Source organism: Mandrillus leucophaeus, unplaced genomic scaffold (assembly GCF_000951045.1).
Source record: "Mandrillus leucophaeus isolate KB7577 unplaced genomic scaffold, Mleu.le_1.0 Scaffold2, whole genome shotgun sequence".
In the NCBI taxonomy this organism is placed as follows: domain Eukaryota; kingdom Metazoa; phylum Chordata; class Mammalia; order Primates; family Cercopithecidae; genus Mandrillus; species Mandrillus leucophaeus.
The window spans coordinates 4999210-5021175 of record NW_012102031.1 but is presented as its reverse complement, the minus strand read 5'-3'; the positions used below and the strand labels follow the sequence as shown (position 1 = coordinate 5021175).

At 54.0% G+C, this 21966-nt stretch overlaps 1 protein-coding gene across 6 annotated transcripts in view; it reads right to left on the bottom strand.

Annotated features, from left to right (window-relative positions):
• The window catches only part of PLA2G6 (phospholipase A2, group VI (cytosolic, calcium-independent)), an 87435-nt gene that overhangs the window by 12803 nt on the left and 52666 nt on the right, over nucleotides 1-21966 (bottom strand). For 3 of the 6 annotated variants that reach the window (XM_011978871.1, XM_011978870.1, XM_011978869.1), the window contains exons 5-12: nucleotides 20965-21152; nucleotides 16467-16563; nucleotides 14633-14815; nucleotides 10948-11056; nucleotides 9775-9936; nucleotides 7863-7941; nucleotides 4702-4865; nucleotides 2221-2371 (exon numbers count right to left, since the gene is read on the bottom strand). In XM_011978871.1, the coding sequence (XP_011834261.1) occupies nucleotides 2221-2371; nucleotides 4702-4865; nucleotides 7863-7941; nucleotides 9775-9936; nucleotides 10948-11056; nucleotides 14633-14815; nucleotides 16467-16563; nucleotides 20965-21152 (1133 nt within the window). The remainder of the gene's footprint in view (nucleotides 1-2220; nucleotides 2372-4701; nucleotides 4866-7862; nucleotides 7942-9774; nucleotides 9937-10947; nucleotides 11057-14632; nucleotides 14816-16466; nucleotides 16564-20964; nucleotides 21153-21966) is intronic. The other 3 variants (XM_011978873.1, XM_011978872.1, XM_011978874.1) reach the window with 1 other exon arrangement.

Sequence of the window (21966 nt, the reverse complement as noted above, 5' to 3'; positions counted from 1 at the left end):
AGGCGCCTGCCACTGCGCCTGGCTAATTTTTGTATTTTTAGTAGAGACGGGTTTTCACCATCTTGGTCAGGCTGGTCTTGAACTCTTGACCTCGTGATCCACCTGCCTCGGCCTCCCAAAGTGCTGGGATTACAGGCGTGAGCCACCGCATCCAGCCCTTTTCTCCTACTCTGTGGCTTGTCTTTTTACTCCCTTTATGATGTTTTTGTTGTATTTATTTATTTGGGTGGAACCATGTTTTTAATGGAGTAGAATTTATAAATATTTTTCTTTTTATAATTTGTGTGTGTGTTTTTTTTTTAAGGCAGGGTCTCACTCTATTGCCCAGGCTGGAGAGCAGTGATGGGATCACAGACCACTGTAGCCTCAGCCTCCAGGGCTCAAGTGATCCTCCCACCTCAGCCTCTTAAGTAGCTGGGATTACAGCCGTAATGCCACCATGCCCAGCTACCTGTTAGTTTTAATTTTGTTGTAGAGATGAGGGTCTCACTATGTTGCCCAGGCTGGTCTCGAACTCCTGGCCTCAAGTGATCCTTCTGCCTCAGCCTCCCAAAGAGCTGGGATTACAGGCTTGAGCCACCATGCCTGGCATATTCCTACTTTTGAGAAGAGGTAGGAACTTCAGGGTCAATGCTTGTATCCGCTTCTCTCTACCGCCCCCAAGAATAGCCACGACGTTCTTGAAGAAGGCCAAGGTGGAGGATCTGCCGTCCAGACACCAGGACTCACCACACAGCTGGAGTCATTTATGCTCTGTGGTCTGGGCACAGGGACAGCTTTCCAACCAGTGGAACAGAACACAGCCTGGAGCAGATCCAGGCACAGAGGGACGCTTGACCCACTGCTGAGGAAGCGGAGGGAAGGATGGACTTCACAGATGGGGCTGGGAAAATTGGCCAATCATCCAATCATGTGGAAAACATTCAATTGGATCTTGGACTTCACCCTCATATAAAAATCAATTCCAGGCTGATAAAAGATCTCAACGTAAAAGGCAGATCTAGAGAGCTTTCCAACTTGACACAGGAGAATCGCATGCTGCCTGGGGGCAGCAAAGGGGTTCGTGAATGAGACATAACAAGCACAAACTAGGCTGGGCACGGTGGCTGACGCCTGTAACGGGAGGCCAAGGCGGGAGGATCACCTGAGCTCAGGAGTTCAAGACTAGCCTGGGCAACATGGTGAAACCCCATCTCTACAAAAAATACACGTGTTGGCACATGCCAGTAGTCCCAGCTACTCAGGAGGCTGAGATGGGAGGACTGCTTGAGCCCAGGAGGTTGAGGCCGCAGTAAGCCGTGTTCATGGCAATATACTCCAGCCTGGGCCCCAAAGCAAGACCCTTTTTCAAAAAAAAGAGAGAAAGGAAAAAATCACAAACTACAAGAAGAAAAATATTTATAAATATTATCTACCCCATTAAGAACGTGGGTCTACCAAAAAAAAAAATAAATAAAAATAAACCTAGAAACACCACAGAGCAAAAAGACAAGCCACAGAGTGGGAAAAAGATTTAAGGTCCCTGGCCTTGGACCCTGGGGAAGACCACAGACGGGATGCCAGGCCCCTAAGACTGGGAGAGACTCACTTTCAAAATATGAAAAAAATCACTCAGAAATGCTCAAAATGCTCCTCCTGGAACACACCTTTCATCCGGCCCCAAATGGGATGCATTGCTTAGTCCTAGGACTGGGGCCTCCCAAACAAATGCTTCCTAGAAATGTGACTTTCTCCTTTAGTCTGACTTAAATTAGTTCAAGTCTTACAGACCTTAAATTAAAGGCAGGACTACAGCCCTCTGATTGTAACCTAGTAGTCTGATCCTGGGAGCAAGCGCTGTCTGAAATGTGAGAAGAGATTTAGCCATGTCATTTGAAAGGCCAGTGGGTTCTTTTTGCCTGGTCAGCAAAAACCCAGACTCTGCCCAGGTGGTCTCAGAGAAGGGAGGCCCAGGCTCTTTCCAGGCAAGTCCCAGACCCTTGGCCAGGCAGGGCAGAGCCAGGCCCACCAGGCCACACCCCTCCTGCGCGCAGCAGGTGTCTGCATGCCCAAGTGAGAACCACACTCCAGCCCTCTGCCTCCCTGGGAAGGGGGTTCCCTCTGCTCCCCTCAAGCATGGGGTGCTTTCCCCCTCCACCAGCAGGACAGGGAGCGCTCTGTCCCCAGGGAACAGCCACAGCGGGCACAGCTGCGGTCACGGCCCCAGTGCGCCAGGCTTACTTGGGTTTCTTGACGTCCGTCATCTTGGTGTGCTCCCCAAATTCCCGCTTCAGGAATTCCTCCAGGGGCCCGGACTCGTAGGGCCTGGAGCCCCGGAACACCTCATCCTTCATGCGAAAGTACACGCCACGCATGTAGGCCATGGACTTACCTAGGAATAAGGGGGTCGGAGGTGGGGAGATGCAACGGCCACACGCAGGGCTCCCAGAGAACAGCCTACAGAGGGCCTGAGCGCAGGAGGTGGCAGGAGGAAGCGGGTTTACCGAGGCCTAAGCAAACCCACATTCTGGGCCCTTCCTTTGCAACTTTCCAGACAGACAGAAGCCCCCTTCCGGCTGGGCATGGTGGCTCACGCCTGTAATCCCTGCACTTTGGGAGGCTGAGGCGGGTGGAGCACTTGAGGTCAGGAGTTTGAGACCAGCCTGCCCAACATGGTGAAACCCCGTCTCTACTAAAAATACAAAAATTCACCAGGTGTGGTGGCAGGAGCCTGTAATCCCAGCTGCTCGGGAGGCTGAGAGGCAGGAGAATCGCGTGCACCTGGGAGCGGAAGTTGCAGTGAGTTGAGATGCACCACTGCACTCTAGCCTGGGCAACAGAGAGACTCAAAAACCACTGAAGGCTCGCTTCAGCAGCCCCAAGGCTCTGCACCTTATTTTGTATTCATGATTTTGTATTATTTTCCTTAAAGAAGAGCCCCTGAAGAGTAACAGTTTATAAAAGTTAGACCCACCTTGTTTGTCACAGAAAACAAGGCACAGCCCTGTCCTTTGAGCCTTCAGAACAGACAGGGCCAAGGGGCCGGCTGCACCTCTAGGAAGGAGAAGCTGCCCCACCTCCCCAGTGAGGCAGTGAGTTCCCCAGGACCAGGGATGTACAAGCAGAGGGTAGCTGAAATGAGGGCATCTGCCCACCAAAGGGTCAGCCAGGACACCTCTCAAATTCCCCAGGGGGATGGATGGGGAAGAAATGGTCCCGGAATGGGGAAGAAATGGTCCCTGAAGAAGGACGTGGTCCTTTTGGAGAGGAAGCTAGGACTCTGCCCACTCTGCCTGCTCAGACCTTGTGGGAAGGTCTCAAGACCCTGAATGGGGAAGACCCTGGAAGGGGAAGACCCTGGATGGGGAAGAAATGGTCCCTGAAGAAGGATGTGGCCCTTGTGGAGAAGCTAGGACTCTACCCACTCTGCCTGCTCAGACCTTGTGCCCACCCTTGGACCCTATGGAAGACCAGAGAAGGGATGCTAGGACCCTGAGGCCGGGGGAGAGAGCTGGGTGCAAAGCTGGAGACCCTGTCCTGACTGCCCAGTTCACTGGGCGACCCTCTCTGGTTCTCAGTTTCCCCATCTGCTCACCTTGCAGGGCTATGGTGAGAATCACCAAAAGGAAATGAAATGCCAGTCAAGAAACTGCTGTGGACACTAAAGTCCCGGCAACTTGACAGCTGACTCTTCTCCTCCATCCATGGGACTCTGTCCCCAGCACCTCCTGGACTGCCTGAGCCCCCTGCTCCTGAGGCTGGGGGTATGCCTGCCTCGGCTCTGCATCCCTAGCATCCAACATAGGCCTGGCCCACAGACCCTGATACCCACCCCAGGGTGGGGAGTCCTCCCCCGGCACCTCCAAGACTTTGCATGACCAGGATCCACATGTGGGGGCACTCTGGAGAAAAATGGAATCTGACCAGCACAGGGGCAGGGGCGCCAGTCAGAGATGTTGAGTCCCAGGGCAATGCCCAGGGGGTTGGGGGGAGCTGAGGACCCTGATCTGGGAGTGCCCCTCCCCACCTGTCAGCACCTAGAAGCTCAGACAGCTCCAGAGAGGAACCATCACAACACTGGCCGCCCGGCTATCTGTCCAGCACGCTAGGCGTCTTTGCAAAGTGGCAATGAAAGGAGACGACACAGTGGCCTGTGGCCTGGGAAGTGCCAGGCTGGGAGTCTAGGGGACTGCGCTCCAGCCCAGCAACTCCACGGATGAGCTATGTGACTTCACATCATCCCTCCCGGCCTGGGGACTTAATTTCAATAAAATTTCCCAGTAAAAATGAAGTGTGCAGGCGAGGGCTCTGGCATCCTGAGGCTCAGTGGCTCCTCATTTCTGAGACTGCCTGCTGTGTGCACCCTGGGAACGGGATTCCTTATGTGCAGGCTGTGTGGCCCCTGGTGCCTGCTTTGCAGGGGTGAGGGGAGGAGGGGTTATGGTAATTGATAGAAAATGCTTCCTATGCTGAAATTTCACAGCCAGCTCTACCCTCTGTGGCCAGAGGGTGGGGGATCCCCAAACCTAAGCCCATGTGCCCAGCCCTTCTCCCTCCAGCCTGGGACCCCAGCACCTGCAGCCCCCACCCCCGCCTCCACAAAGGGCTTATAGCCCTCCCCTACCCCTCCACTCTCTTTTTGCAAAGCCCTGAAAATGAGCTCGGCCTCTTTGAGGACAGGCCCCAGCCCCACGTGGCCTCATCCCCAGGGGCCGCCCTCACCGTGCAGAATGGCCAGGGCCAGGATGCCTCCAGTGCTGGTGCCTGCCACCCAGTCAAACAGGTCCTTGGTGGCCACACCCGAGGCCTTCTCGATGGCGATGAGGAGCTGGATGATGATGAGGCCTTTCACTCCTCCTCCGTCCAGGCACAGCAGGTGGTCGTGGCTGAAGTGGGAACAGCAGTGGGAGAGAGGAAGGTCCGGCCACAGCCCAGCACTTTATATCCACCCTCACGGCCCTTGTCCCCTGCAGCTGTACCCTGGCAGACAGACCCAGACAGACCCGAGGAACTTCTGTCCTATGCAGGGCAGTGAGGGTGGGGGTGAGGGCAGTAAAGGAACAAATGTCTAGTATTTCAGGGGCTGGAGAGTGCAACAGAGAAAGGGAAAGGAAGGCCGGGGGGTGATCTCACTGATCAGGCACCATCCCAGCAGGCTCTGGGCCAGTCTCCCCAACTTGGGACACCTGATTTTGGTCAGTATCAGGCCTGACCCAAAGCAGATGCCTGATAAAGTCTGTTGGAATTAAACAAGGCTGGGGGAGGAGGGGCCGGGCCCTTCAGCCAGGCCAGGAACGGGCAGTAAGTGGGTGTCAGGGTCCTCCACACAAGGTGGGAGAAGCAGGGGAAGAGCAGGTAGGGAGGAAGGAAGAGGTTCATGTCAGGGGCTGTGGGAGGGGTACCACCAGCATTATTAGCCCATGTCATTGTCCCAAATGCCCTGAGGTAGACCCTTCCTGACATCCCTGTGCTTATTTGTTTATTTATTCAGAGACGGAGTTTCACTCTTTTTGCCCAGGCTGGAGTGCAATAACGTGATCTCGGCTTACCACAGCCTCCACCCCCTGGGTTCAAGCGATTCTCCTGCCTCAGCCTCCCGAGTAGCTAGGATCACAGGCGCCCGCCACCACACCCAGCTAATTTTGTATTTTTAGTAGAGACGGGGTTTCTCCATGTTGGCCAGGCTGGTCTTGAACTCCCAACCTCAGGTGATCTGCCTGCCTCGGCCTCCCAAAGTGCTGGGATTACAGGCGCAAGCCACTGTGCCCGGCCTTATTGATTGATTGATTGAGACAGGTCTCCCTCTGTCACCCAGGCTGGTGTGCAGTGGCACAATCACAGTTCACTGCAGCCTCAACCTTCTGGGCTCAAGTGATCCTGCCACCTCAGACTCCTGAGTAGCTGGAACTACAGGCAGGAGCCACTGCACCTGCTCTCTGTGCATATTTTTGAGTGAAGGAAGGAGTGTCGCTCAGAGGTTAGGTGACGGGAACCAAGTCACATGGATGTGGACTCAACCTGGACCCGGGTCTGCCGCCTCTTGAGTCACATGCTCTCCAGAGCGCTCTGACACGTCTCCCCACATCCTGCCTGTCCTCACTGGCTATGCCCTGGGGGAACGCCTTTGTGGTCGGTTCAGCCTGGAACCTTCCTCTGATCTTCTCATCTTCCCATCTCAGCTTGAATGTCACTGCCTGAGAGAAGCCTGCCCTGACGCCATTGGGACCCTCCCGCACGGCCCTCCTGCTCCACCTGCTTCCTGGTGGAGGCTGCTTCCATTCCATTCGCAATCTTTCTTTTACTCTCTCCTGCGCTGACCTGGAAGCTCCACCAGGGCAGAGGCCACCTCTGCTCTGCACAGCACTGTGTGTCAAGGGGATGCAGGAGGTGCCCAAGAGGGCTGATAAATGGAGGAGGCCCAGGTCCCACCTCTAGGGGTCTTTTCCTGGACCAGGTACCCAGCCCCCCAGTAAGTCCAGAGGTGGCAGGGGAGGCTATGCTGTTGCTGGAGGCCAAAGCAAACAAGCAAGACTCCTGAAGATGCGGGGCTGGCGACAGACATGAACCGAGAGGGCGCAGGGCTCTGTAGCTTGGAAGGCCCAAGTGGGGAGGTACCGAGGGGTCTCTGGACTCTCACCTTGGCCCCGCTCCAGGGAGGGTTCTGAGGCTCCAGAATCTGGGGAATCTGCTTCTCCTCCCTTGGGAAATGTGGGTCCTCCCTCAGGTACAGCTGCCTCACCTCAGCCCCTGCACAGGTGTGTATGTGTGTGTGTGTGTACATGCATGTGTGTGTGCGCGTGTCCATGTGTTTGCATGTGGGCATGCATGCGTGTGCATGTGGGTGCATGTGCATGCATGTATACTGTGTGCGTGTGTGCATGCATGCACGAGCATGCAGGGGGCACAGGGGAGGGAATGCTGATGGGGCGGGGCACCTCCAGGGCACACAACAGGGTGGCATGGAAGTGAGTGCGACGTGTGAGGACCCACAGAGCTGCACGATCACTGCCTGGCCCTGGGAATGGAGCTGCCTCTGATTCTGAGAAGAGAGCTTTCCCTGCAGGGCACTGGTACTAGGTATAGAGTCCACAAAGAACCCAGAGAGAGCCTGGGGTAGCACAAAGGACGTGGGTTCGGAAGACCTGGGTGTGAGTCGCCACCCTGACACTCACTCTGTGACCCTGAGCAAGTCACTTAACCTCTCGGGGGCTCAGGCTCTGCACCTGCGAAACAAGGTTACTAATTCCTCCCTGGGAAGGTTGTTAGGAACATGAGAGACTAATACAGAATAAATGAATCAACCGCAGCAATAAAGGGAGGGGGCGACAGCAGTAGCTGGAAACGCATTTGTCCTGGTACCTTGCCGTGCCCGCTGGCACTGATTCCAAGCACCCGGGATTATGCCTGAAGGGCAAGGCCTGAGCGTCGTCTCTTTGCATCCTGTCACCCAGGCCCGCCTCTTAAAATGGGCCTGGGTATAGAGCAGGTGCTGGGGAAGGCAGCCCACTCCACTATTCTGCAGAGGGAGGTGGTTAAGGAAGCCGGTAGGAGCAGCGGGAAGCAGCTGCTGAGATCTCCCTAGGGGGGACCCGGGCATCTCCAGTGGCCTCCGGGATCAGGCCCACCATCCACTCATGGCTCGAGGAGGTCAGGGAGGGCGGCCAGAACACTGCGCCAGCCCCACTGAATCCAAGAAGCCTGGCACCCTGGGCTGGTCCCCAGAGTGAGTTCTGTCTCTGCTGAGAACTGTACGACTAGGAGCAGAGCCATCTCGCCGGCTGTGGGGGTGCAGAGTAAAAAGCCTTGAACCCACGACAGGGGGTGGGTGAGGGATAGGAAAGCGCACACATTCCCCTTTCTGCCCCCACTCTCAATCCACTTACGTCCGCTTCTCGTCCCTCATGGAGCCCAGGATGAACGCTGGCTTCCGGGCCCGCGAGATGTGCATGAGATCCTGCAGTTCTGTGAGGCACAGAGCAGGGCATGCTGTGGACAGGCGGGTCCCCAAGCCCTGCCACCCCAGGGTCCCTAGATCAAACCTGGGCTGTGCCTCACCATGGCCACGCCCTCACCCCACTCCCCCGTCATCTGTCCCTTCCCCCCAGGAAGGACTCTGTCCCAGGAGAACGCTGAGCCAGAGGCCACAGGAGAGAAATGGGCTGGAGTGGAAAAGGGGGCCCACTGCTCTGGGAAGGGCTCCCTACCCTGCCCAGCCAGCTCCCAGGTTCCCCTCAATCTCTTCCTCTTGAAACCCTGAGGCATGAATACCCTTGTGTGTCCTCTTCAGACAAAGTGCTTCTTCTTGCATCAGAGCCGATGCTGCTGATAACCACCTGGGGCCTAAGAATTCTTATTCCCTATTGACAGGTGAGGCTCTAAGCGGGTCCGTGATTCGCCCAGGGTCATTTAGTCAAAAGGCCGAGTCAGGACGTTCCTCGGGGTTTAAGTTCATAGATGAAGGGAGACATCCCTTGTCCTGATCCCAGGTCTGGAAATCCCAGTGGCCTCTGGGATCAGGCCCACCATCCACTCTGTCCACGTCTTCCTTTGTGTCCAAGGCCTGCCCCATGTCCACCCAATTGACTAGCTGCCCCTCCTGACAAGCAGCCCAGTCCCCAGGTGCCTGGCGCAGCAGCCTGCGTGACCCCAACTCTGACAGCCCCCCACCACTGCACAGAGTCTAGAAGCAGCAAAGCAGAACCGATGGCTGCGAAGCGGTGTCTCCCCCTTCCCAGGGCACATGGCTGCACAGTGAACAAGGGAAGCAGGAGAGCGGCCGAGAGAGGCCGTGGACAGAGCACCAGGGACAGGGTGCAGGGGAAGGGGCGTGTGGTGTGTGTGCAGCTGAGAAGGACAAGTTAGGGAATGACAGCTAGAGCTAATGTCGCATAGCGAGGCTCGGCAGCCTCTCCAGGCCCAGGGCGTTACCCATCTGGCGCCGCACCCCAGGCCCACCATCCAGCCTGGCTTGGGTGACTGCCTGCAAAATTGAGAGACAAAGATGGGAGGTGGAGGGAGGAGTTCCTGGGAGGGGAGAGGGAGGTGGAGCCAGAAGGACTGGGGGCTGTGGTCACGGTGCCTCTCCAGAGCTCCAGACTTGGTTGGGCTACCCTGGCTGGAGGTGCTGCCGCCTCCACAGTTAAAAGTCTGGCTTGCCAAGGACTGGCTCCTGGCTGCCCTCTTTTCAGGGGACCCCACTCCCAAACCCTCAAGGTCCCTGGGTGGGCCAGCCCACAGAAAGCCCAGAGAAGGGTCCCGACTAGTCTGAGGGTATCTCCCTGGGCACGAAGGATGTACTGGGGCAGATGCTGGCTGCCTGGCCACATTCAATTTCTGAAAGTCACCATGGGGTCAGGAAGGGGACACACAGGTCTCAGGCCCAACTGAGATTCAAACAGTGTGACAGAGGTCAAGCCAGAGTGAGAGAGGAGAAGCCAGAGGGCCTGGGCCCCCAGTCCTGACAGCACTCCTCACTGCCCACCTTGAGCACCCCGGGGACAGGAGGGCCATGACAGCAGCGACCTTATGGGTGCCACTGGAAATGCCCAGGCCTGAGACTGTGTTCAGGGCACATCCTCTCAGGGGCAACAGAGCTTGGCACATCAGCCAGGGATGCCCTAGGCCTCTGGGATCTGTGGGTTGCTGGCTGCCTGGAGGCTGACAACTCTGGCTCCATCCTCCCCTGCTGCCTTCAGTGACTTCCATCCTGGGGATCCTGTTGCTCTGGTGGGGCCTGCTCTGATCCAGGGGCCTGGGAACCAGCTGGAGAAGAGGGAGTTGGGAGGCAAGGCCTACCTAGGTTGTTTAGGCTGATCGGTGGGGGCTGAGCTCTTTCCAGGGAGAAGGGGTGACGTGGCGCTGCAAAGCCCTGCTCCGCGGGGACCCCGTGGATGGGTGGGCAGCAGTATTCGGCCCCCACGGTTCTCAGCAGAGTCAAGATCGCCTTCCTGGTGTCAACTTGTCATGGTTTGGGGAAGGGGAGACCGCACAGGATCAGAAACGATGTCAACATGCAAAGGAGAGGCCCCTCGTTTCCACACTCCGTCCCGTCCCAGCTACCAGGCCCTGGGCACGCGGGCTGCTCCAGAGGCCTCAGCCCACCCTGACAGGGAGTGCTGCCCCCAGGCTGGTACATCCCAAGCAGCTTCCTAAGGTCAGGGAAGGAGGATATGGGAAGAGGAGGTCACTGTCACCCTGCCTGATGACTGTGGGAACTCCTTCTTTCCTTGTACTCCAACTGAGAAAGCAGGGTTCCCACGGCCACTTTCAGTGATTCTCAAAAATGCTAAGAGGATAGTTCAGGGTTCCAAAGGGACTAATGAGCCAGCCAGTGGGCACCTACTCCATTGGATGGATGGGATTGCTGAAAAGGAGACCACAGATGCGGTGCATGCAGACACACACGTGTGCACTGGCACACACAAACTGGTGCCATCAGTGACCCCCACAGCTCCTGAAACCCTCCAGAGCAGGCTCCAGGCCTCTGGTGAGGAGGATCTGCTCTGTTCAGCTCAGAAGCGAAGGCTCACTGGGCGAGCGTGCAGCACGTGGCCATGCGCTCCTGTCCACACAGGCATGCCCAGAGCTCATGCAGTATAGTGCATGCACCCTAGGGTCATTCTAGCCAGTGGTTCCATCAGTGAATTCCCCAACAGTAGAGGAAAAGGGCTGCTGCTGGCTCTCCTGTCCCCACCCCTGCTGGGAGTCTTAGCACCTGGGGTGGGAGCGGAGCTGCATGGAAGAGGATGTTGGTATGGCAAGACCCTTCGTGGGCCTGCATCTGCTGCTCAGGGCCCTTGCGCTTGGGTAAGGTAGCCCCCTCTCAGAGTAAGAGGTGCTCCTGGCAGCTCTGAGCAGGGCAGGTCAGCACAGGATGCTGGTGCCTGATGACTGGGACTTCCCTCCTCCTCAGGCCCTGCATCCACCCAACCTTCGCCCCACTCCGGCCCCAGAGTGCAGAACACATACGTCTGCTGATCTTGGAGGCTAGGAATGTAGGAGTCTCCCCAAAGTCATTCGGGGTGTCCACTTCTGCTCCAAACACAATGAGGGCCTTGATCATCTCCACGTTGTCTTTCTGTCGGGGATGAGAGAGGGTAAGACGTGTAACTGCTCGGGGAAGTGAAGAGCAAAGGGACCCTTGGCTGCCTGCCCCAGCCTGTCAACTCACCCAGCGGGCCTCTCCTCAGCACGGGGAGACACTGGAACCCTCTTCACCCCGACCTCAGTCAATCTGGTAGTCCAAAGTCTGCCATTTGATGGCTGGGGCCCTGACAAGCACGTTTAAAAGCACCCACAGGGGAGGGTGTAAGAACCCAGGCAGAAACTCGAGGTGACTCGCCCCTGCTCTGCCAGCTCCGCTTCCAAGGAAGCAGTGCATCTGTGACCCCGACCCAGGAGCCATGGGGACACAGTAGGTCAGCTGCTGATGGCTTTCAGGAGTAGCAAGGAGAGGGTGGGTGAGGGCAGGGAAGGTCATCTTGCTCACCCAGTCCAGGGTGTCATCCCTGAGGGGTGACCGAGCACACGTGCCCCTGATGACAGCCTTCAGGGGAGTGCCCCTGCGAAGGGCACCACACATTTCCACACCTGGAGGCCAGGCAGGGGCGCAGAGCACAGCATGGTTTCACAGGACACACTGGCCACCTGGAACTCTGGGCTCCGGTCTTGTCACCTCCCTCTTCTTGGGACCTGATTTCCCTGCCTAGAGGATGAAGCTGTGGGTCTAGAATGGGGTTTTCCAAACAGTTCTTCTATTAGAATGTTCTATTAGGACTTCTATGGCTATAAATATGTGTGTGTTTTCAGCATTAACTGTGATTTGTTGTTGTTACCTTTTTTTTTTTTTGAGACGGAGTCTCACTCTATCACCCAGGCTGGAGTGCAGTGGCGCGATCTCGGCTCACTGCAACCTCTGCCTCACAGGTTCAAGCAATTCTCCTGCCTCAGCCTCCTGAGTAGCTGGGATTACAGGCGCCCACCACTACGCCCAGCTAATTTTTTGTATTTTTAGTAGAGACGGGGTTTCACCATGTTTGCCAGGCTGGTCTTGAACTCCTGACCTCGTGATTCACCCACTTCGGCCTCCCAAAGTGCTGGGATTACAGGCGTGAGCCACCGCCCCCGGCCTTGATTACCTTTTATGGTTGGCACTGGATGGATGGATGGCCATTTATGGTAGTGATAAAACATTTCTCTCAAAATAAATTTAAGTCAGTTTAAAAGTAAGCTAGGCTGGGCGTGGTGACTCACGCCTGTAATCCCAGCAGTTTGTGAGGTGAGGTGGGTGGATCACCTGAGGTTGGGAGTTTGAGACCAGCCTGACCAAGACGGAAAAACCCCGTCTCTACTAAAAATACAAAATTAGCCGGGCGTGGTGGCGCACACCTGTAACCCCAGCTACTTGGGAAGCTGAGGCAGGAGAATTGCTTGAACCCGGGAGGCAGAGGTTGCGGTAAGCCAAGATTGCGCCATTGTACTCCAGCCTGGCAACAAGAGCAAAACTCTGTCTCTAAATAAATAAATAAATAAATAAAAGTAAGCCAATTTGAAGAGGTGATTAAGTACATAATTGTAAAGGTGGTTGATGAATATGCCAAAAACTATGAAGATAGTATGAAGATGACCAAGGTATATCAGCAGTTCCTAAAGACAGACCTGGGGACCCCTGTGAAAGCATGATACCCCTTCAGAGGTCTCATGCCCAGCTAATTTTGTATTTTTAGTAGAGATGGGGTTTCACCATGTTGGCCAGGCTGGTTTCAAACTCCTGGCCTCAGGTGATCTGCCCATCTCAGCCTCCCAAATTGCTGGGATTATAGGTGTACATGAGCCACTGCACCAGGCCAGTTATTTTTTAAGTTTTTTTTAAATTTAATTTTAATTTTTGTGGGTACATAGTAGGTGTAAATATTTATTATCGTTATTTATTTATTTTTTTTTTCTTTTTTTTTTTGAGACGGAGTCTCACTCTGTCGCCCAGGCTGGAGTGCAGTGGCCGGATCTCAGCTCACTGCAAGCTCCGCCTCCTGGGTTTACGCCATTCTCCCGCCTCAGCCTCCCGAGTAGCTGGGACTACAGGCGCCCGCCACCTCGCCCGGCTAGTTTTTTTTGTATTTTTTAGTAGAGACGGGGTTTCACCATGTTAGCCAGGATGGTCTCGATCTCCTGACCTCGTGATCCACCTGTCTCGGCCTCCCAAAGTGCTGGGATTACAGGCTTGAGCCACCGCGCCCGGCCTATTATCGTTATTTTTAAATGAATTAATATTTTGAAAATTTCACACTTTAAATTTCTAATATGGTAAATATAGATAAAGAAAATCCAGATGATTAAAAAATCTTTGTGTTCCTCCATAATTTTTGAGAGTATAAAGGGATCAAACAGGCCAAAAAACTTGAGAACTGCTGAACTAGATCATTCCAAGGGCCCACCCCATGCTAAAAAGCTCCAGTTTCAAAAACGAAAGTATTTACAGTTTCAGCCTTTTGGGCAACAACATCTCTTCCAAGTTTTGACCTTTGGTATAAAACAGGATGTCCCTGAACGTGTCCTTAATCGACTTCTTTCAGAGTCCCGCGGGTCTCTCATGTTCCGTCACTGAGACTCGGTAAACAGACTTATGTACATATAGTATTGCTATAGAATACGTGCACACAGTCGGGCGCAGTGGCTCATGCCTGTAATCCCAGCACTTTGGGGTGCCAAGGAGGGTGGATCATGAGGTCAGGAGTTCAAGACCAGCCTGGCCAACATAGTGAAACCCCGTCTCTACTAAAAATGCAAAAATTAGCTGGGCATGGTGGTGCGTGCCTGTGGTCCCAGCTACTCAGGAGGCTGAGGCAGGAGAATCACTTGAACCCGGGAGGTGGAGGTTGTGGTGAGCCGAGATCGCGCCACTGCACTCCAGCCTGGGCGACAGTGTAAGACTCCATCTCAATAAAAAAGAATACGTGCACACACGTGTCTGTAACATAATAACATCCTCCTCTGCTAGGTTTAATATGTTCATACTCTAGTTGTCTAATCAGACAGTAAGGGCTTTGAGGGCATGGAACTGTGGTCTATAATAAACCAACGAAGGTGCCTGGCACCTGCCACAGGCCGCTGGGCTGCAGACTCAGACTTTGCCTGCCAGGATCTTACAGCCTTCCAGGGGAGATGAGAGCAATATGCGGACCAGTGAAGGGAAGCAGGATGCTCACTCGGGCCAGGTAGCGTGTGTGTCACTTAGACATTCTGTAGAGAGTGACCAAGTGTCCACCGTGACTTTTCCACAACTCTTCCAGATAAGTATTGACACCACCATTTTCCAGATGAGGCAATCAAGGCTGACAGGTGACATGGCTTGCCCAGGGCCAGTCTGTGGCCAGAGCTGTCATTTTTCCCTCTCACGCCATGCAAGTGCCAAATGGGGGCACAGGTGGAAAAGGTACCAAAGCACACAGGAGGTGACGTTATTTCGGGCTGAGAGGGGGACTTGGAGGGCTTCCTGAGGAAGGAGGCAGGGTCTGAACTGAGCTGTGGGTGGGAAGATGATTTGGAGCAGCTGAGGATAGGTGGGAGACAATGGGGGAGGAGTGCTCCAGCCTGGACAGCCCTCCTGCATTCCCACTGGGGCCCCACAAGGCAGGACACACGGTCCCGGGCTCACCGACATGGCCAGGTGTAGCGGGGTGTTGCCATGCTCTCCACGGGCATCCGCGTTGGCCCCGTGGGTCAGCAGCACTATGGCGCAGTCGAAGCGGTTGCGCATCACTGCCACGTGCAGGGCCGTGTTCCCCGCGGAGCTGGTGCTGTTCACGTTGCAGCCCCGTTTCAGCAGCATGCGGGCCATCTGCGGGAGACGGTCAGGCTGAGTTAGCACAGGCACCCAGGGAGCTGCCGTACCCCGTGACACGTGAGACACGTGACGTCCTCTCTGAGAGGCCTACAGGTACTGGGATGTTGGAAAGCACTAGCAACAGGACTCCAGGGGCAGGCCCCAGTTCTAGGGGGGCCTAGACTGCCTCCCATACCATCAGCATCCCAAGACCAGGGACAAAAAGCCAAAGATGTGCTGACTGTTCTAAGAGGCTTCTGGTCCTTTCCTAGCGCCAACAGAACCCATCTCTCCTTGTAAAGGTTCCTCTGGGGCCTGTCCTGAAGCACCCCACTCCCTGCATCCCTCCCTGGGACACTGCAAAGGTATCACCTCTCACGGGGCCTTGGCAGTACACATCCCTGGGAGAGCCTTGGGACCAGGGAGGGGAGCTTGGCTTTGGAGTCGCAGACCTGAGCCCAAAGCCCAGCTCCACTCATCCCAGCTGCCTGCACTTGGATGGGTCACTATAGCCATGTGCATCTCAGGTTTCTCTTCTGTGAAGATGGGAATTCAAGTCCCCACCTCACAGCATGTGATGACAATGAGTGACCAAACCTACACGGAAGGGCCTGACTCCGTGTCCAGTTCCTGGAACGCAGAGGTACCCCCGAGGCTGGCAGTGCTCTCCCTCCTGGCCCATCACATTGAGAAGTAGGCCATGAACTCTGGGCCATCCCGTGCCCTGTTGAGCTGTGCTTCCTGGTGATGAGACCAGAGGCCTCCATCCTCCCAGGACAGAGCTTAGCTTAGGGGACAACCTCAGAGGAGATGCCCAGCCAGGCTCCCTGTGTGTGCAGCTAGACCCAGCACCACCACCACCATCACCATCATCGTGATGGTTAATGAGTGTCAACTTGATTGGATTGAAGGATGTAAAGTATTGATCCCGGGTGTGTCTGACACAGTGCTGCTAACGGAGATTAACATTTGAGTCAGTGGCCTGGGAAAGGCAGACCTACCCTTAATCTGGGTGGGCACCATCTAATCAGCTGCCAGTGTGGCCAGAATATAAAGCAGGTGGAAAAAGTGAAAAGGCCAGACTGGCTCAGCCTCCCAGCCTACATCTTTCTCCCGTGCTGGATGCTGCCTGCCTTCCAACATCGGACTCCAAGTCCTTCAGCTTTGGGACTTGGACTGGCTTCCTTGCTCTTCAGCTTGCAGGTGGCCTATTTTAGGACCTTGTGATCGTGTGAGTTAATGCTCCTTAATAAACCCCCCTTTATATACATATATCTATCCTATTAATTCTGGCCCTCTAGAGAACCCTGACTAATAATACAATCATCATCACGCTACCTTCTATTTGGGAAGCACTTTACAATTTATGCCAAGTTTTGTCATGCACTACCTCGCTGACTTCACCACCTCGCTGACTTCACCACATCTCCAAAGCAGAATTCATGGATGAGGAAACTGAGGCACAGGGCGGATCCCGCCGCCCAGCCAGAGAGCAGCAGAGCCCTGCCAGGATCCCAGCTCTTCATGGACTTCTCTGCCCGCAGACCCACAGCACGGTCAGCCCCCAAGTGCTAGCCTCAGGGTCCTCTCGGGAACCTGCTTCCTGCGGGCCCTGAGGACCTGCAGGGCCCGGCCCCTTGCCCCACCCACCTCAGGCTCCACTCACCTCTGCATTCTTGGCCCAGTGGAGGGGGCTGGCTCCGTAACGAGGGTCTTTGCTGTGGATCTGGCTGCTGTCCATGCTGATGATCATCTCCGCACACCTGGGGAGACAGGGGCCCCGGTTGGTGAGCAAAGGCTGGGATCTGCATGGCGTGGAATGAAGCCAGGACTTGGAGCTTCATCTACTGCTTACAGAGAGCATCACTGCAAACCAAGCTTAGCAAACCCAACCAGCACACTTACCATGGTATGTTAAGGCTGTACTGAGCCCCTCAAGGCACAAGTAACCTCCTCCTCCAGGAAGCCTTCCTGATGACTGCCACTAGCAATGATCACCCTCCCTGGTGCTGGCTTTAGAGTCACGTGGGCTTGAAGTCAAGCCCCAGGAAGACCAGGCATTTCAGAGTCCAGTTCTGTGCCTGGCACACAGCCACCCTCCACCTCCTTACCACACTGTCAGTGAGCCACACAGTGACCTGCATGCTATAGGAAGCAGTATGACAGAGGGGAAAGAGCACAATTGCTTCTACTCAGTGCCTGAGTCAAGCAGTGTCCACCATAGATCTCAGCACCTCCAGCCTCAGAGCAGAGGCCCTGGGTTCACAAGCCTCATTAGGCCGGCCTGGCCCAAAAAAAGTGCTCCATCATTTTATTATGGGTAGGAATCTCGGTTCACAAGTTCAGCTGTGCAAGGAGGAGACTTTACAATTTTTCTGGCTGGGTGCAGTGGCTCACGCCTGTAATCCCAACACTTTGGGAGGCTGAGGCAGGCAGATCACCTGAGGTCGGGAGTATCAAAGCACAGAACACAGGGACTTTAACAGACCCATGTACACAGCAGCATTCTTCACAACAGACAAAAGGTGGAAACAACCCAGGTGTCTATCAGTGAAGGACTGAAAGGATAAACAAAATAGTGTTCTGTCTTAAAAAGAAAGGAAATTGGAATACTATGCAGCCATAAAAAAGGATGAGTTTGTGTCCTTTGTAGGGACATGGATGCAGCTGGAAACCATCATTCTCAGCAAACTATCACAAGAACAGAAAACCAAACACCGCATGTTCTCACTCATAGATGGGAATTGAACAATGAGAACACTTGGACACAGGAAGGGGAACATCACACACCGGGTCCTATTGTGGGGAGGGGGAAGGGGGAGGGATAGCATTAGGAGATATACCTAATGTAAATGACGAGTTAATGGGTGCAGCACACCAACATGGCACATGTATACATATGTAACAAACCTGCACATTGTGCACATGTACCCTAGAACTTAAAGTATAGTGAAAAAAAAAAGAATGGAAATTCTGATACGTGCTACAACATGGATGAACCTTGAAGACATCATGCTAAGTGAAATAAACCTGGCACAAAAGGACAAATATTGTATGATTTCACTGATATGAGGTTCTAGAACAGGCAAGTTCTGAGAGACAGACAGGATACGGGAGGTTATCAGGGGCTGTGGGGAGGAGAGAATGGGGAGTTACCAATGGTTACAGAGTTTCTGTTTGAGGTGAAAGAAAAGTTTTAGAAATAGGGGTGATAGTTGGACAACATTGTAAATGTGATTAAAACCACTGAATTGTGTACTTAAAAGTGGTTAAAATGGGCCAGGTGCGGTGGCTCACGCCTGTAATCCCAGCACTTTGGGAGGCCGAGGTGGGTGGATCACCTGAGGTCGGGAGTTCGAGACCAGCCTGACCAACATGGAGAAACTCCGTCTCTATTAAAAAACACAAAATCAGCTGGGCATGGGGGTGCATGCCTGTAATCCCAGCTACTACTCGGGAGGCTGAGGCAGGAGAATCACTTGAACCCGGGAGGTGGAGGTTGTGGTGAGCCAAGATCACGCCATTGCACTCCAGCCTGAGCAACAAGAGTGAAATTCCGTCTCAAAAACAAAAAAACAAAAAACAAAAGTGGTTAAAATGGCAAATTTTATGTTATATATAATTTACCACAATTGAAAAAATCAACATAACATATCAGAACCATTGTGTACTTTCCATAGGTGGACTGCATGGAATAGGAACTATATCTCAATAAAGCTGTTTTTCAAATTTTTTTAATTTTTTAATTTTTTTTTTAGTGCAATTACCAGGACAGCCCACATGGGGTTAATTTCCAGGTCTGGCACTTACTGACTGCCTGACTTTGAGCAAGTTACTTAATCTCTCTAAGTCTTGGTTTCCTCATCTGTTTTTTATTTGTTTGTTTGTTTGTTTGAGACAGGATTTCCCTTTGTCACCCAGGCTGGAGGGTAATGGCATGATCATAGCTCACTGTAGCCTCAAATTCCTGGGCTCAAGCCATCCTTCTGCCTCAGCCTCCCAAAGTGCTGGGATTAGAGGCATAAGCCACCACACTTGGCCCTCATCTTTAAAAGGGGAATAAAATACATCGGCTGTCTGGGCTGTAGTGAAATAGCCCACATGAAGGTTAAGCCGGTGGCTGGGACAGCGCTAGTGTTCAGCTGCTCTTCTCCATTATTAGGGGTGCCCAGCACAGGCCCAGGATTTATGCTGCCCAGCTCCATACAGCTCTTATGCCAGGGCTTGGTGCTCAGCACTAGGCACATGGAGTCAGGCGCAGCTTCTTTCCCTGAGCCTTCTGGAGCCCCCCGTCTTCACCCCAGCGGCCAGCTCCAGCTGGGGTCCATGGCTTGGCTCGAGCTCTGCTGCCCCCAAGCCTTCCCTGAACTCCAGCTGCCTGAGCGGCCATCTCTGAGCTCCTAGTGCAGAACCCTGGCATCCTCAGTCTCAGCCTCCATCTCACTGTCTGGGATTATCTGTTTCCCTTCCCCAGCAGGGGCTTAATCATCTGAGAACCGCAGGCACAAACCCAGCTTTGTGTGAAAGGTCAGCTGCACTGAAAAACAGCAGAGGTGGCTGGACACGGTGGCTCATGCCTGTAATCCCAGCATGTTGGGAAGGCAAGATGGGTGGATCACCTGAGGTCAGGAGTTCAAGACTAGCCTGGTCAACATGGTAAAAAACCCATCTCTACTAAAAATACAAAAATTAGCTGGGCATGGTGGCGCACACCTGTAATTCCAGCTCCTCGGGAGGCTGGGGCAGGAGAATTGGTTGAACCCGGGAGGCAGAGGTTGCAGTGAGCCAAGATCATGCCATTGCATTCCAGCCTGGGTGACAGATCTCAAAAAAAAAAAAAAAAAAACCCAAAGAAAAGAAAAAGAAAAACAGCGAGGGGCTCCTAGTCTGAGCCATGAGGGAACCACTTGTCAGTAACACCGAGGCTGTGCGAATCTTGGAGTAGGGCTGTGCTGGCTGCCATGTGGATAAGGGATCTCCCTGCTCCACTCAAGGTAGGAGCCTCTTCCTTTGTCTTCTTTGCAAAGATCCTCTTATGTGATGGGGCGCTGGACCCACCCAGGATGGCCTGTGTGGCGACAGAGAGGGACTGGTGAGGGCTGAGGTTGTTTGAAGAGAGAGAAAACTGGTCAATTACAGCTCCTGCCCAGTACAGCTCAGGGTGGCTGGAGCCAAGCAAGAGTGGGGTCATGTGCCAGCCCTTTAGGTAGAGAAGAGCATCACCCGTCACCGGGTGTCCAATCAGGTCACAACCTGCAACTGGGGAACCTGATTTCGGGGCTGGGGGTGTTGGTATCTTCTCCGTTTGGTCAAGTATTTCCGAAAGTTCTAGCTCATTTTGCCTGTGCTTGGGAGATTCCAGGAAAGGAGGGTTTGTCCAGGCTTGGTCCAGCCCTTAGAAGGGCTAGCAATACCCCATGGGGCTAGCAAGGTGGATGCAGCTCTCAGAGGACGGAATAACCCGAGGAAAGGCACGAGTGCCAGCCTCCCCGCCTGAGTGCCGCCCACCCGTGCCTTCTCACTGCTTGTCCAGCACTGCGCTGGGAGGTTCTGGGTGGCTGGGCTGTCTCCTGTCCTGGAGTGGCTTATTCATTTCGGTGAGGCCAGTGCTTTAGCACAGTGCCAGGATCGAAGGACTCACTGGCTCATTCATTCACTCTAGATATTGTTCCTTCTAGATAGTATTTTTTCTTTCTTTCTTTGCCTCCTGGGTTCAAGCAATTCTCCTGTCTCAGCCTCCCAGAGCAACTGGGATTACAGGCACACACCACCACACCCGGCTAATTTTTGTATTTTTAGTAGAGACAGGGTTTCACCATATTGGTCAGGCTGGTCTCGAACCCCTGACTTCAGGTGATTCACCCACCTCAGCCTCCCAAAGTGTTGGGATTACAGGCGTGAGCCACTGCACCCAGCCAGAAAAATTGTAAAGTCTCCTCCTTGCACAGCTGAACTTGTGAACTGAGATTCCTACCCATAATAAAATGACAGAGCACTTTCTTCGGGCCAGGCCGGCCTAATGAGGCTTGTGACCCTGGGGCCTCTGCTGTGAGGCTGGAGGTGCTAAGATCTATGGTGAACACTGCTTGCCTCAGGCATGGGACAGGTGATAGGAGAGCTGGAGCCCAGCAGGCCAGCAGATGTGGTGGGGAGGGAGGTCTTACCCTTTCTGAGAGAACTTCATGGCTGAGTGGATGGGGTAGCCGTTGGGGCCCATGATGTTGCACCGAGCATTGCACAGCAGCAGCACGCGGACCATCTCCTGCTTCCCCAGCTGGCAGGCCAGGTGCAGCGGGGTCAGCCCTTGGTTATTCACCTGGTTCAGGCCAGCCACTGCATTCTTTCCAAGGAGCTGATGAAAGAGGAAGGGAAGTTTAACTCCATAGGATGCTAATAAGAACGTAAAGAGGCCAGGCGCAGTGGCTCATGCCTGTAATCCTAGCACTTTGGGAGGCCAAGGTGGGTGGATCACCCAAGGTCAAGAGTTTGAGACCAGCCTGGCCAACATGGTGAAATGTCATCTCTACTAAAAATACAAAAAGTAACTGGGCGTGGTGGCAGGCATCTGTAATCCCAGCTACTTGGGAGGCTGAGGCAGGAGAATTGCTTGAACCCAGGAGGCAGAGGTTGCAGTGAGCTGAGATTACGCCATTGTACTCCAGCCTGGGCAACATGGCAAAAACTCTGTCTCAACAAAAAAAAAAAAGTAAAAAGAAGCACCAGGAAAGCCAAGTGCCTTTCCTCCCATGGGAAGGAAGGGGTGACCCGGCATGACTGTGGCTCACATGGAACATTTCTGAGTCAAGGAACTTAAAAGGTGGCCGTATCTCGGGATGGGCACTGGGGGTCCAGGCGGGAGTGATTCTTGTTTTTCATTCTGTCCTGATTGATGTTTTTCTACACACAGGTACTATGTTTCCAATGAAAGAACGGCAGTATTAAAAAGAGAACTAGGGGCCAGGCGCAGTGGCTCAAACCTGTAATCCCAACACCTTGGGAGGCAAGAGGATCACCTGAGACCAGGAGTTTGATACCAGCCTGGGCAACACAGGGAGACCCGTCTCTATCAAAAAATTTTTAAAAATTAGCCTGTGTGCTGTAATCCCAGCACTTTGGGATGCCGAGAAGGGCGGATCACGAGGTCAGGAGATCGAGACCATCCTGGC